This window comes from Capra hircus, chromosome 7 (assembly GCF_001704415.2).
Source record: "Capra hircus breed San Clemente chromosome 7, ASM170441v1, whole genome shotgun sequence".
NCBI lineage: Eukaryota > Metazoa > Chordata > Mammalia > Artiodactyla > Bovidae > Capra > Capra hircus.
The window spans coordinates 87,705,564-87,720,297 of record NC_030814.1 but is presented as its reverse complement, the minus strand read 5'-3'; the positions used below and the strand labels follow the sequence as shown (position 1 = coordinate 87,720,297).

At 39.5% G+C, this 14,734-nt stretch overlaps 1 protein-coding gene across 7 annotated transcripts in view; it reads left to right on the top strand.

Moving 5' to 3' along the window:
• Positions 1-14,734, top strand: part of RAPGEF6 (Rap guanine nucleotide exchange factor 6) — a 219,080-nt gene that overhangs the window by 19,968 nt on the left and 184,378 nt on the right. For 6 of the 7 annotated variants that reach the window (XM_005682634.3, XM_005682636.3, XM_005682632.3 and 3 more), the window contains exons 2-3: positions 11,778-11,848; positions 13,193-13,249. In XM_005682634.3, the coding sequence (XP_005682691.1) occupies positions 11,778-11,848; positions 13,193-13,249 (128 nt within the window). Of the gene's footprint in view, positions 1-11,777; positions 11,849-13,192; positions 13,250-14,734 lie in introns of those variants that run through there. The other variant, XM_018050721.1, reaches the window with a different exon arrangement.

Here is a 14,734-nt window from a genome sequence, read left to right as displayed (position 1 = left end):
CTAAAGTTCAGAAACTTTGTCAGCCTTTATTCAGGCAGAGAACTGGAGAACCATATGTATTAAAAAACTTGTGAATTATATTCTCACAGACTTTAAAATTGAAAAGTGAATTCCTGATTGTCAGCTACTGATGTACCATCGCCAGTGACGTACCAAAGATATCCTCTGACTTGAAAACAGGAAATTATATGACATAGTTCATTTGAGAATCTCAGAAAACTCTGGGACTCCTGGACTCTAGTCTGCCCTCATCTGGCAGATCAGGTTTTGGGACTTCTAATTTTGTTTGTCATGACATAACCTTTTGTGTTACAGTTTTGAAAACTTGTTTGCCACTAAAAGTTGTCTTGATGTCAGAAATTAACAAGCACATTTCCATGAGATAGGCATTTTGTGAGTGTCTAGCCAGGTTATGATGACTCTTAACTAAAAGGGTGGGGCCCCAGCAGCTGTGTTTGTAGTCTATGACCACACCTACCAGCCATTGTTTTGGAAGCCCTAGCTCATGCATTAAAGCTAGGGGAAAAAATTACCTGCATTATATATATGGAGGAGGAAACAATACTGTTCTTGTTCACAGGAGATTTTATTGTATAGTAAAAAATCCAAAAGAATCTGCAAACTATCAGTTTTGTTAAGGTTTATAGTATATATCTTAAACTTACCACAACCTTCAAGTGATACTATACTGTTCCTCATATAATAAAGAACCTTACAATATTATACCTACATTTTTAGCTCCTGCCCTTTGCTATTGTGATGCATTTAACTTGTACACATATTATAAACCTCATAATATGTTGTTATCATTGTTGTTGCTGTTTCTTTAAATAGCCAATTTTTTTTAATAATGAAAAAGATTTATATTTGTAGTTTCCATTTCCAGTTTTCTTCATTCCTTTGTATAGCTCCAGATTTCCATCTGGTATTGTTTTCCTCTTTTATGGAAATGACTTTAATTTTTGTAGAGCAGGTCTGCTGGTGATTGATTGATTCAATCTTTGTATATATGAAAAATACTTGCTTTCCTATTTGAAAGGTATGTTGACTGGAAGAGTATTCTAGATATTTTTTTTTTTTCTCTTGTGACTTTAAAGGTGTGTTACTATAGTATTGTGTGGATTGCATTGTTTCTGCCTAGAAGTGTTCTGTAATTCTAATTATTATTCACACTGTGTAATTTACCTTCTTTCTCTAGCTGCTGCTTTTCTTTTTTCTGTCCTGAGTCTTTGTTGCCACACACAGGCTCTCTCTAGTTGTGGTGAGTGAGGACTGCTCTTGATTGTGGTGCATGGACTTCTCATCGCAGTTGCTTCTCTTGTTGCAGTGTACAGGCTGTAGGCACGTGGACTTTGGTAGTTGTGGCTCACGAACCCTAGAGTGCGGCCTCGGTAGTTGTGGCACTTGGGCTTAGTTGCTCTGTGGCATGTGGGATCTTCCCAGACCAGAAATCGAACCTGTGTCCCTGTGTTGGCAGGCGAATTCTTATCCACTGTACCACTAGGGATGTCCTTTACCTGCTTTTACAATTTGTGCTTTATCATTTATTAAGCAGTTCAGGTGCTTTGCTATTGTTTATTTCATATTTCTTGTGCTTGAGTTTTGTTGAGCCTTATGGATGTGCAAGCTCATAGTTTTTATCAAATAAGGAGAACTTTCCACCATTTTTCAAATTATTTTTTTGTTCTTTTTCTTCACAGCAACTCCAATTATACTTTTGTTGGACTGTTTGAAGTTGTTTCCTGTCTCACTGGTGCTCTGTTCAGATTTTTTTTTGTCTTTTCTCCCTGTGTTTTAATTATTTATATTATTCTTTTAAATTTAAATATAACTGATTTATAGTATTAGTTTATACATACAACATAGCCATTCAGTATTTTTGTAGGTTATCCTCCATTTACAGTCATTATAATATATTGGCTCTATTCCTATGCTGTACATTACATCCTTGCATCTTCTTTGTTTGATACTTAGTAGTTTGCACTTCTTAGTCGTCTACTAGCCCTATTTTGCCTCTCTCCCCGCCAGTAACAGCTGGTTTGTTCTCTATATCTGTGAGTCTGTTTCTGTTTTGTTATATGTATTCATTAGTTTTATTTTTTAGATTCCACATGTAAATGATAATATATAATATTTGTCTTTTTCTGTATGATTTATGTCACTAGGCATAATACCATCTGTGTTCTTTAAAATGGCAAAGTTTCACTCCTTTCATGGTTGAGCAGTATTCCATTGTGTGTATATGTGTGTGTGCACACACATTCACATACCACATCTTTATTCATCTGTTGATGGACACTTAGTTGCTTCAGTATCTTGGCTATTGTATGTAAATAATAGTGCTATAAACATTGGGTGCATGTATCTCTTTGAGTTAGTGTTTTCATTTTCTTCAGATGTATACTTGGGAGTGGAATTGCTGGATCATATGGTAGCTCTATTTTTCTTTTTTTGAGGGACCTCCATATTGTTTTTCATAGTGAAAGTCGCTCATTTGTGTCTGACTCTTTGCAACCCCATGGACTATATATAGAGTCCATGGAATTCTCCAGGCCAGAATAATGCAGTGGGTAGCCTTTCCCTTCTCCAGGGGATCTTCCTAACCGAGGGATCCAACCCAGGTCTCCTGTATTGCAGGTGGATTCTTTACCTGCTGAGCCACAGGGGAAGCCCAAGAATTCTGGAGTGGGTCGCCTATCCCTTCTCCAGCAGATCTTCCTGACCCAGGAATTGAACCAGGTTCTCTTGCGTTGCAGATGGATTTTTTACCAACTGAGCTATCAGGGAAGCCCTATGATAGTTTTTCATAGTGGCTGCACTAATTTATATTCCCTTTCCTTGCTAGGACTCTTATTCCCACATCCTTGCCAGCATTTGTTATTTGTGATATTTCTGGTGATAGCCATTCTGACAGAACTGAGGTAGTGTTTAATTGTGGTTTGATGTGCATTTCTCTGCTGAATTAGTGATGTTGTGCACCTCGTCATATGCCTATTGGCCACCTGTATATCTTCTTTGGAAAAATGTCTTACATATCTTCTGTCCATTTTCTGAGTTTTAATTCTTTGATAATTAATTATATAAGCTATTTATATATTTAGGATATTAAGTCCTTGTCAGTCATATCATTTGTAAATATTTTCTCTCATTGAGCAGTTGATTGTTTTTGTTTCATGGATGGGTTCCTTTGTTGTGCAAAAGCTCTTACCTTTAGATGGTCATACAGAGTGAGGTAAATCAGACAGAGAAGGAGAAACATTATATCACATCCCCTATAGGTGAAATCTCAAAAGAAGTTATCCAAATGAATTTGCAAAACAGGAAGAGCCTTACAGACTTAGAGAATGAATTTATGGTTTGGGTGGGGGAAGGATGAGGGAAGGGATAGTTTGGAGTTTGGGATGCACATGTACACTGTGTTTGAAATGAATAACCAACAAGGCCTACTGTGTAGCACATGGAACTCTGCTCACTGTTATGTGGCAGCCTGGATGGGAGGGGAGTTTGGGGGAGAATGGATACATTTATATGTATGACTGAGTCCCTTCCCTGTTCACCAGAAACATTACAACATTGGTAATCGGCTATACTCCAACATAAAATAGAAAGTTTTTTTATTAACTTTTAATGATGGCATCACCGACTGGATGGACATGAGTCTGAGTGAACTCCGGGAGTTGGTGATGGACAGGGAGGCCTGGCGTGCTGCGATTCATGGGGTTGCAAAGAGTCGGACACGACTGAGTGACTGAACTGAATGTTTAATTAGGTCTCATGTAGTTTTGCTTTGGTTTTCGTTGCCATAGGAGACAGATACAAAAGAATTATTGCTTTGATTTACAGAGTGTTCTGTATTCAGTGTTCTGCCTATATTCTCTTCTAGGAGTTTATGGTTTCAGATTTTACGTTTAGGTCTTCAATCCATTTTGAGTTTTCTTTGTATATGGTTTGAGGAAATGTTTTAATTTCATTCTTTTACATGTAGCTGTCCAGTTTTCCCAGCACAGTTTATTGCAGAGAGTGTCTTTTTTCTGATTTTATGTTCTTGCTCCCTTTGACTTAGATTAATTGACTATAGGTGTATGGCTTTACTTTTGGGTTCTCTAACCCAGAAATTCGATTCTATTTCCTTGATCTATTGTGTCTTTTTTTGGAGCCAGTACCATACTGTTTTGATTATTGTTACTTTGTAGTATAGTTTGAAGTTAGGGAACATGATACCTCAAGCTTTGTTCTTCTTTCTCAAGATTGCTTTGGCTATTCAGGTTCTTTTGCAGTTCATATAAATTTTAGGATTATTTTTTCTAGTTCTGTGAAGAATATCATGGTTATTTTGATAGGGTCTGCATTAAGTCTGTAGATTGTTTTGGGTAGTATGGACACTTGAACAATATTAGTTCTTCCAGTCCATGAGCACAAAACATCTTTCCATTTCTTTTTATTGTCTTCAGTGTCCTTTATCGGTGTTTTATGATTTTGAATGTATGGGCCTTTCACCTCCTTGGTTAAGTTTATTCCTAGGTATTTTATTCTTTTCATGCAGTTTCAAATGTGATTGTTTACCTTGTTTTCTCTTTGTAGTAGTTCATTATTAGTGTATAGAAAAGCAACAGGTTTCTATATGTTAATCTTGTATCTTGCAACTTTACTGAATTCATTGTTCTAACAGTTTTTTGGTGGAATCTTTATAGAGTTTTCTAAAGTATGATGCCATCTGCAGATAGGGACAGTTTTTCTTCTCTTCCAGTTTAGTCTTATATTTCTTTTTTCTTGTCTGGTTGCTGTGCCTAGAGTTTCCAAGGTACTGAAGCAGAAGTGCTTAAGGTTAGGTCTGAGCTGGTTCTGTTTTCTCTAAGCATGTCTCCTCATCCCTCCCAGCTTTGGCATTTTCACCCCAGAGGGTAGCAGTGTTGAAGCACAAGGGGCCAGAGTGGGCAGTCAGTGTGGGTCCAGGTGCATGCTGGGGCAGTCCCAGCACACTGGATTCAGGCGGCTTCTGACCTTCTGTCCCCACGAACGCCAGTAGTGACTGCCTTCACCCCATTCAGATGCAGTGCTGGGTCTGAACTGACTCTGTCACAGTGACTTAATCTCCTTGACAGTGTCAGCCTTTGCCCTAGTGGGGAGCTGTGCTGTGGAGCAAGAGGGGCTGAAATTGCCCCCAGCATGGGCCAGGGTACACTCTGGGACCGATGTAGGAAGCCAGCTGGAGTCTCTGACATTTTCATTTGCTTTCTCCATCTTGTTTTGAGAGCAAGCAAGCATGTGCATGCTCTTCACTAGCAGAGTCTAGATTTCTCGCAGCACCCCCTGCTAGTCCCACTGGTCTTCTAGCCAGCCATGTGGACTTATCTGTCTGGTGCTGGACCCCAGCGCTAGGTTTCCCAATTTGTGTTTCAGGTCTTGACCTGATTCTTCCCTTCTTACCTGACTTCATGTGGATCTTTCTTTACAGCCTTGGTTGTATGAGCCTTTCTGCCAGTCTCCAGTTTGTTTTCAGTGAGAATTGTTCCCCATGTAGATAGATATTTTTGATGTGTTCGTTGGGGGAGGTGAGTTCAGACTCCTCCTAATCTGCCATTTTGATTTCCTTCCCCTTGGTTTTTAAAAAAGTAATTTATTTTGCCTGCACTGGGTCTTTGTTGCTGCCCTTGGGCTTTCTCTAGTTGGGGCGTGTGGGGCCTACTCGAGCTGTGGTGCATGGGCTGCTTGTTGCAGAGCACTGGCTCTGCGGTGCACAAGCTTCAGTAGCTGCAGCTCACAGACTCTAAAGCGTGAGCTCAGTAACTGTGGCTCAGTAGTTGCTCCACGGCATGTGAAATCTTCAGGGCCAGGGACTGAACCCATCTGCCTTGCTTTGGCAGGCAGATTCTTAATCACTGGACCACCAGGGAAGTCCTGGAGTTTTTTTTAATACCCCTTCTTATATGGTTGATCTTTTCTATATTTTCCTGAACATAAGGAGTATAGTTTTAATAAGTTTTTAAATGTCTTTTTGTATGAATTCTGTTATTTGATAATTATCAAGTTGATTTTGTTTTTTTTTTTTTATTTTTTCTCATTATGGGTCATTTTTCCTGTTTCTTTGCATGCCTGATGATCTTTGATGGACTACCAGAGATTGTGAAGTTTACTTTTTTACGTGCTAGGTATTTTTTATTTCTTGTAAATATTTTTCTGGGGCAGAGTTAAGTACTTTGGAAATTCTTTTGACCCTTTTGGGGCTGTTTTTTGAACTATGCTGTGTAGCACCAGAGTAGCATTTAATGAGGCATTAATTTTGCCCCAATACTGAATCCAAAGGCTCCTGAGTATTCTACTAAATGTGTTCTGAATTATGAGATTGTTTCAGTCTCCCTGGTGGGAGTAGCAACTCTTCTGGTTCCAGTGTGAGTTTTGGGTATTGTTCCTCTAATCCAGGAAATTTCAACCTGAGAACTATTGTTTTGGTGCAGAGAATTCTTTATTCTAAGGCTTTGTCTTGGGCATCACAGGATATTTAGCAGCACCTCTGGCTTATGGTCAGTGGATGCTAGGAGCACTTCCCCTACCCCTTCAAAAATGATGACAGTCCCAAATGTCTCCAGACATAACTGTCACCCAAGGAGCAAAATCAGTCTTGATTGAGGACCACTATTCTAATCCCTTAAGGTGATTCTTTCCCTGAATTCAGAAATTTCTTCCTGTGCTTAAAATGGTTGGTACTCAACCTCAGACTCAAGTGAAACCCTCTGTAAGTTTGCAGAACATTCTTTTTTTCTGTATAGTATGCACTTCCTCTATCCTGCTTTGCAAACTTCAGCTACATTCTCCTCCCTGGTGGCCAGGTAATCCTCAAGATGTGCTCAGTCACTTCAGTCATGTCTTTGTGACCCTATGGATTGTAGCCTGCCAGGCCCCTCTCTCCATGGGTTTCTACAGGCAGGAATACTGGAGTGGGTTGCCCTGCCCTCCTCCATGGGATCTTCCCGACCCAGGGATCGAACCCAGGTCTCCCATATTGCAGGCAGAGTCTTTACCACTCAGCCACTGGGAATCCCTCTTCTCAAGACACCACCAAGCATTTTTTTCCCCTCTCTTGACGTGTCACTGTCTTTTTTTCTGTTTTTTAAGTTGATGTCTTTATCTCTTGAAAAATGTTGTTTTATTTATTTATTATGACTTTTTGTTGTTTTAGGTGGAAGGTAAGTCCAGCCCCTTTTTTCCCACCTTGAATGAAAGCTTAAGTCTCGTCAGTTTGTATTTCACTTTGGAGGGATGTCTTGGAATGCTCTTGACCACTGCACCCCTTAGACATTAAAGTTGCAGGTCTTGGAGCCCTCATAGAATTAATATCTCACTTTCTGGAGTTGAGTGTGTTCTCCAAGACTCCACAATACCAGGTACCTCTTGCTTATTTCCTTGTTGGTTCTGTCCAGTGAGCAAAATATGTATATGTGTCAGATGGTCTAGATGTTTTTAGGTTATATTACGACAGAAACTTGAGAAAGTTAAAATAGCCCGTAGGCAAAACTGTAAATTAATATGGTTCTACACAGTTGCTGTTTTTTGTACTTTTTACTTTACTAACTGGAATGGAAAAGAATACATTGACCAAATCAACACCCGAAGCTTAATTAAACAGTTCCTTCAACAGTATTGTGTTTGGGACTTGCAGTTGTGCCCAGGGCTTAAATTTGGTTAAGTGTCTGGCAGTCTGTAGTCAGTTTTTAGGACCTATCTGCTTTTTGCAGATTATGCATGGGAAGTACCGGCACCCTGCATACTTTAAAGTCTTTACTGGTGGCATTAGTCTTTGCCTCTTTGCCCCTTTGAATAAGCAGTATTGTCTTTTATTTGCTGTCTTGTTCTGGGGAAGGGGGCAGTTTCAGAGGGCTTCCCAGGTGGTGCTCGTGGTAAAGAACTCACCTCCCAGTGCAGGTAGACCTCAGAGAGGTTTGATCCCTGGTAGGGATGATCCCCTGGAAGAGGGCACAGCAGTGCACTCCAGTGCTCGTGTCTGGAGAATCCCACAGCCAGAGGAACCCGGCGGGCTACAGTCCATAGAGTCTCACACAGAGTTGTAAATGACTGAAGCGACTTCTTAGCATGCATGCACACAGAGGGTCTACTTAGCCCTTTCCACCATGACAGCTTTTACTCATAGGATCCTTTGTGAGGGTTATTCTAACTGCCAGTTGTATAAATCTAGTTATAAACTTTGGGAGTGGAGAGAGACTATTAGGGTGGGTCTGCAGGCTCAGTGAGAGCTCACTGTGAACCAGACTTTTGCCAATACTCTGCTTATTATCCCAACTCAGAAGGTTTTGGCTGGGAGGTTATTTCTTTTGCCCCATAGAACCTTGACTTTGATCATTCTCTTAGTTCCATTCCGCTGGTCTGGTCTCAGAAAAAATCACATATCGGGTACTTTGGTGCTGTTCCATTGGCCTTTTTCTCTCAGTGAGGCTATTTTGGGCTTCCTCACAATGTTGATGGTCTCAGGGTATTTGAATCTTAGAAGTTACACAACCTCATTTCTACCACATTCTTTGAATCAGAACAAATTACAGGACCAAACTGAGATCCGTGGGGAGGGTGCCTAGTTGTCAGTTTTGATGAGGGGGTGACAAAGTCTGATTGCAAAAGAGCATATGGGATAAGACTTGTCATTGTAGCCCTCTTTGAAAGTACAGTTTATCATATCACTGCTCCATCTGCTGTCTTATAGAATTTTATAGACCTTATTTAGGTCTGTAGACTAATTTGTTAGCTTCCTCTTTTAATCTGTTCATGTCTCTTTTTTAAAAAAATATACTTAATCTTTTTCACTCTTATTTTGCTAAGGGTTTAACAGCGATATGTGTAGTCATGGAATCCATTATGGTTAATTGGCAGTTGTAATCTTTGGAATCAGAGATTATTGCTTTTTTCCTTAGGACTTCTTGTTGTCTTAGTTGCATGTTTTCTTAGTTGGGAAAAAAACTGTTGTGTTGTCTTTTTCTTCTTTGTCATCTGATAATTCTTGGATAGTTACATGTCAGTAAGAGGGAGGGTGGTGTTTGGGAGCAGTCTGCCTTGGTATAAAGACATTACTCCTTGTAAGAAAATAAGGAAGTACATTTTTTTCTAAGGAACTTAAGCTTATTTGTAATCACTGTGCACTAGCATTCTGTAGTAAAATCCTGTGTTCCGTCAGGAATATTCCCTGCTTCTACATTTTCCTTTTGCTATGCCATTGCACTTAGCAGAAGTTATACTGTACCTCTGTATTAACCTGGATTTATTAATATCTAATTATCTGAATAAGGGCTAGAGACACATTTCCCAGTTCTTTCAGAGAGGAAAAGAACATGACTGGGCACCTAACCCTTCGCTTGACTAATCACGCTGTGTCGTGTGTGCGTGCATGCTTAGTTGGGTCCAACTCTTTGTGACCCCCATGGACTGGCCCACCAGGCTCCTCTGTCTGTGGGATTTTCCAGGCAAGAATAGTGGAGTGGGTTGCCATTTCCTATTCCAGGGGATCCTCCCCACCTGGGGTTGAACCCACATCTTTTGCATTTGCTGCATTTCCTGCATTGGCAGGCAGGTTCTTGACCAATGCCCCACCTGGTAAGCCCCTTCAGTCTGTTTGAAAGAGACTTTTTTTTTAAGAAAGCCATATTTTAAGAGGAGTAAGAACAAGCAGAGTCATCTCCACAGAGGAGATCAGTTAGGATGCTTAAAGATCTGGAACCTGCATATACTGAGACTATGTTATCTGGAGGTTAAAAAAAAAAGATTTAAGAGGATGGGGCAACTTTTCGAATGTTTGAAGGTCACTAAAGAAGAGAGATTACATTTCAAAGTGAAATAGACCTTGGTATGAAATAGTGAAATTTTGATTTCTGGCATTGTCTGTCAACCATGCTGAGGAGGGATTCCTGTATGAGTTGAGGGAATTCTCAACCTTTTCAGATCTGTTGTTATTCAGAGATTTTTGTGACTCTTCCATGGTAACAATTGTGTCATAAGTGGTTGTAGCTTACATAATTGTGGGATATCATTATATATATATTTTATACATATATATATATATATATATATATATATATATAGGGGCTTCCCTGGTGGCTCAGAGGTTAAAGCGTCTGCCTCCAATGCGGGAGACCTGGGTTTGATCTCTGGGTCGGGAAGATCCCCTGGAGAAGGAAATGGTAACCCACTCCAGTATTCTTGTCTGGAGAATCCCATGGACAGACAAGCTTGGTAGGCTACAGTCCATGGGGTTGCAAAAAGCTGGACACAACTGAGCGACTTCACTGTTCACTGGGTGTGTGTGTGTGTGTGTGTGTGTATATATATATGTATATAGTGCTTCCCTGGTGGCTCAGATGGTAAAGTGTCTACCTGTAATGTGGGAGACCTGGGTTTGATCCCCGGGTTGGGAAGATCCCCTGGGGAAGGAAATGGCAACCCACTCCAGTACTCTTACCTGGAAAATTCCATGGATGGAGGAGCCTGGTAGGCTACAGTCCATGGGCTTGCAAAGAGTCGGACATGACTGAGCGACTTCTTTTCTTTCTATTATATTTTTAATTTTTTGATTAAATATTTATTGAGCAGCTAGGGAAATGCAAAGGTGATTAAAACATGGTCAGAAGTGAGGCAGTTGCACAAATAATAGAAAGCAAAGTGTAAGGTTCACTGAATCACAGCAGTCAGAAGAGTTTTAGGAGATCAAGAAATTGCTTCCAGCTTGGAAGGGAGCGTGGTTGGGTGGCTGATCAGGAAAGGGGATTGAGATTAAAATAGAAGACTTCAGTCTGGATTGTTGTTGATACTCAGTTTAGACTATATTTGTCTGTCTTTTTCCTCTCTCCCCATCTTTGGGTTTAATTTACTAGTACTGCCCAAGATTGTTCGCTTGCTTGCATTTTTGCTTTAATGTCTTCTACAGAGCTAGGTCCTTTCAATGTTTTAGAGTTTTTTCTCTCTCTCTTTTTTTTTGTTTTTGTTTTTTTTTGTTTTTGAAGGGTTCTTGACCTTTTAATCTTGGTGTTGACGGTTTTGAGTCTTTTCCATTCTGGTTTAATTTTTGTGCATTTTGGGATGGAATATTTCATACAGATGTCTTTACTGGAGCCTTTTCTTCAGCTTCCTCATCAAAGTTGTCAACCATTACCATCTTCATCATCATCTTCATCAGCAGCAAACTTTACTTTTTTGTGGGGAACCTTGCTACCACTTCCAGGGGCAGAGCGCCTTCCAGATATACTTAGAGTTTCACATCCTCCTCCTCTTCATCTTCTGACTGCATCTTCCTCCATAGCTACTAAGTGCTGTCCACTAATATGCACAGGCCCTGAACCACACTTCAACTGTAAGACCACAGGTGGTGTTATTTCAAAGCCCCCAAGGGAAACCTTTGACTATATAGACATTTTCAAAGTTGCCAGTGTTACTTTAATTGGACTGCCTTCATGATTCATTGCCTCTTCTTCAGCACTGTGCAGTCATCCTTTGCACCAGCCCCTAAACTGACCATTCTTAAAGATAACTGGTGCTCATTTTCATCATTATCCACCTTAAAGTGATAGTCTTTGTCAGCCTTTAGTTCACAACCAAAAAGATAGTTCTGGGCCTCAAGGGGTTCATGTCCATGGGTTGGAGGCATGCACTTAGGTGGGAGAGAAGCCAGATGGAAATAAACAACTACTGTTGAGGAAAACAGCCACACAGGCCAGAATCACACCAGGGAAAATATTTTTAGAAGTATTCAAAGTTACTAATCTAAAATCTTCTCTGTTTTACAGGACTTAAATACTATTTATTCTTATCTTCATGGAATGGAAATATTATCAAATCTCAGGGAACATCAGCTTCGGTAAGTGTGATGCTCTGAGAGCATGTGCTAAGAGGTTTATTCAAATGAGTTCAGATAGATAGTTGCAGGGGCCAAATCATTTAGGGGCTTTTTATAGGCTATGCATAGCAATTGGCCCTTCTCATTCCAGTTTTTCTTAGTCAGGGGACCTTGAGCAAGTCTTAACATCTAAGCTATAGTTTAGTCTTCCATAAAATAGGGATAAAAAGATTAACTTTGATACAACATTTTGAGGATTAAATGAGAATATTTAAAGCAATGTACAGTGCTCAGTCTGTGCTATCTAGAGAAAACAGAACTGTTTTCTTTTTGTACTTTGTATTGATATTTATTATATAAAATGCTTAAGATGGACTTGGTATGATGTGGTATTTTATTAAAGTAGAAGGAGCGAGATTCTTGATTGGGTATAAGCTCCTATGGACAGTACCCATGAACTTTCTGAACCTCATTTTTCTGTTCTATAAAATGAGTTCACTCTCTTGCCACCTTGTATCATTGTGATTATATTTGTAAAAGCACTTTTGAGTGCTGTAAGTACTAACTGTTGTAACTTTGCATAAATTTTGATTAAACTGTGTTTTCTTTCCAATGGCCAGCTCAACCATAACTTTTCTGGCTGTTCTTTAAGTTTCTGACTATGGACCAAATTGCTAAAATATGACTGTTTAGGATTTATTATTTTCTGTTTTCTGTGTAACATTATTCAGATGTTCAGTTCAGTTCAGTCGCTCAGTCGTGTCCGACTCTTTGCGACCCCATGAATCGCAGCACACCAGGCCTCCCTGTCCATTATCAGCTCCCGGAGTTCACTCAAACTCACGTCCATCGTGTCGGTGATGCCATCCAGCCATCTCATCCTCTGTCGTCCCCTTCTCCTCCTGCCCCCAATCCCTCCCAGCATCAGAGTCTTTTCCATTGAGTCAGCTCTTCGCATGAGGTGGCCAAAGTATTGGAGTTTCAGCTTTAGCATCATTCCTTCCAAAGAACTCCCAGGGCTGATCTCCTTCAGAATGGACTGGTTGGATCTCCTTGCAGTCCAAGGGACTCTCAAGAGTCTTCTCCAACACCACAGTTGAAAAGCATCAATTCAGATGTTAGTATATGTCAAATAAGTGTATCAAGAAGAAAGAAGAAAATTGAAAACTAGAATGTTAGTAATAGAGTATTTTTAAATGTAAGCAAATTTGTATTTATTAAACAGATTTGTATGTGTGTGATGTTTATATTTTTAAACTCTAGGGAAAAACTCAGTGGTAGATCTGATAACTTTCTGTTGTGGTAGCTGTTAATTATTAAAACAATTTAAGATAATTTAAAAATTTTTTGCTTTTTAAAAAATAGATTGATGTCTACAAGAGCACGCTATGAGAGATACAGTGGCAATCAAGTTCTTTTTTGGTAAGTATTTTGGAGAAGGAAATGGCAACCCGCTCCAGTACTCTTGCCTGGAAAATCCCATGGACAGAGGAGCCTGGTGGGCTACAGTCCATGGGGTCGCAAAGAGTTGGACACGACGGAGCGACTTAACTTCACTTCTTAATTAACTTAACAGTGTTTCAGCTTTGGACTATTAGCAGGGAAACTCATTTGATTCTGAAAGTTTCTGTGGAAGAGATTGAAATACATTCCTGAACTGTGAAATATAACATACAGAGAGCTCAGGGAAGAAGTAAGTGCAATAAAGTTTAATAAGCAACACACTACTATGTGTGGCTACTATACAGTGAGTGCACAGCACATGCTAGCTTTGCACAGGGCTCAGTCAGCCATCTTGGGAAGATAGTCTAGCTCTGATGGCTGTCACCTTAGATTAGTTTTGTCTCTGAATTTCATACAAAAATTCATATAAAATTGCACACAAAACCTTTTGGTCAGGCTTCATATACCTCACACATGTCGATTCTTCCATGTTCTTGCATTTGTTCTTTTCCAGTGCTTTACAGTATACAATTATGTGGAAACAATAATTTAACTTTCCCACTACTAATAAATGTTTGGATTGTTTACAGTATTTTTCCTATCATAAATAGTAAGTTTCTATGAATATTTTGTTCATGTCTTCTTGTACCCTTATGTACTCATTCCTTTGGGGAATATTCTTAGGAATAAGCATTGGAAATACATGTACTCAAATTTAGAAGATTCTAGTGAATTAGAATCTAAAATATATATTTCATTTTGTTATCTCATCGTGATTTAATTTTTTGTTTTCCTGCTCAATGATGATGAATGATTTTCCTATTCTTATAGTCTATTTGGATAGCTATTTTCTGAAATCTTGATTCATGTTTTTGAATTTTTTAATTGGGCTATCTTATTTCTATCAGTTTGTATAAAATTTTTATGAATGCTATATCTAAGTCCTTTGTTGGGTGCGCAAGTTGCAAATGTCTTCTTCCATTGTGTGGCTTGCTTTTTTTATTCCATTAACGGCGTCTTTTGAAGAAAGAGATTCTCTGTTTTTTCCTGTGTGATTAGTGCATCTCATGTCCTATTTAAAAAAACAAAATCTTTATGTTCCTCAGATTATGAAGATAATTCTTCTCTGTGTTTCTTCCATAGTTTTTGGCAGCAGGGACCTCTTTTACTTTAGGTATGCAGCTGATTTGTTGCTGTTGTTCAGTCACTAAGTCGTATCCAACTCTTTGCAACTCCATTGCCTGCAGCACGCCGGGCTCCTCTGTCCTGCACTGTCTTCTGGAGTTTGTTCAAATTCATGTCCATTGAGTCAGTAATGCTATCTAACCATCTCATCTAATGCCATGCCCTTCTCTTTTTGCCTTCGGTCTTTCCTAGCATCTGGGTCTTTCCCAGTGAGTTGGCTGTTCGCATCAGGTGGCCACAGTATTGGAACTTTATCATAAGTCCATCCAGTGAATATTG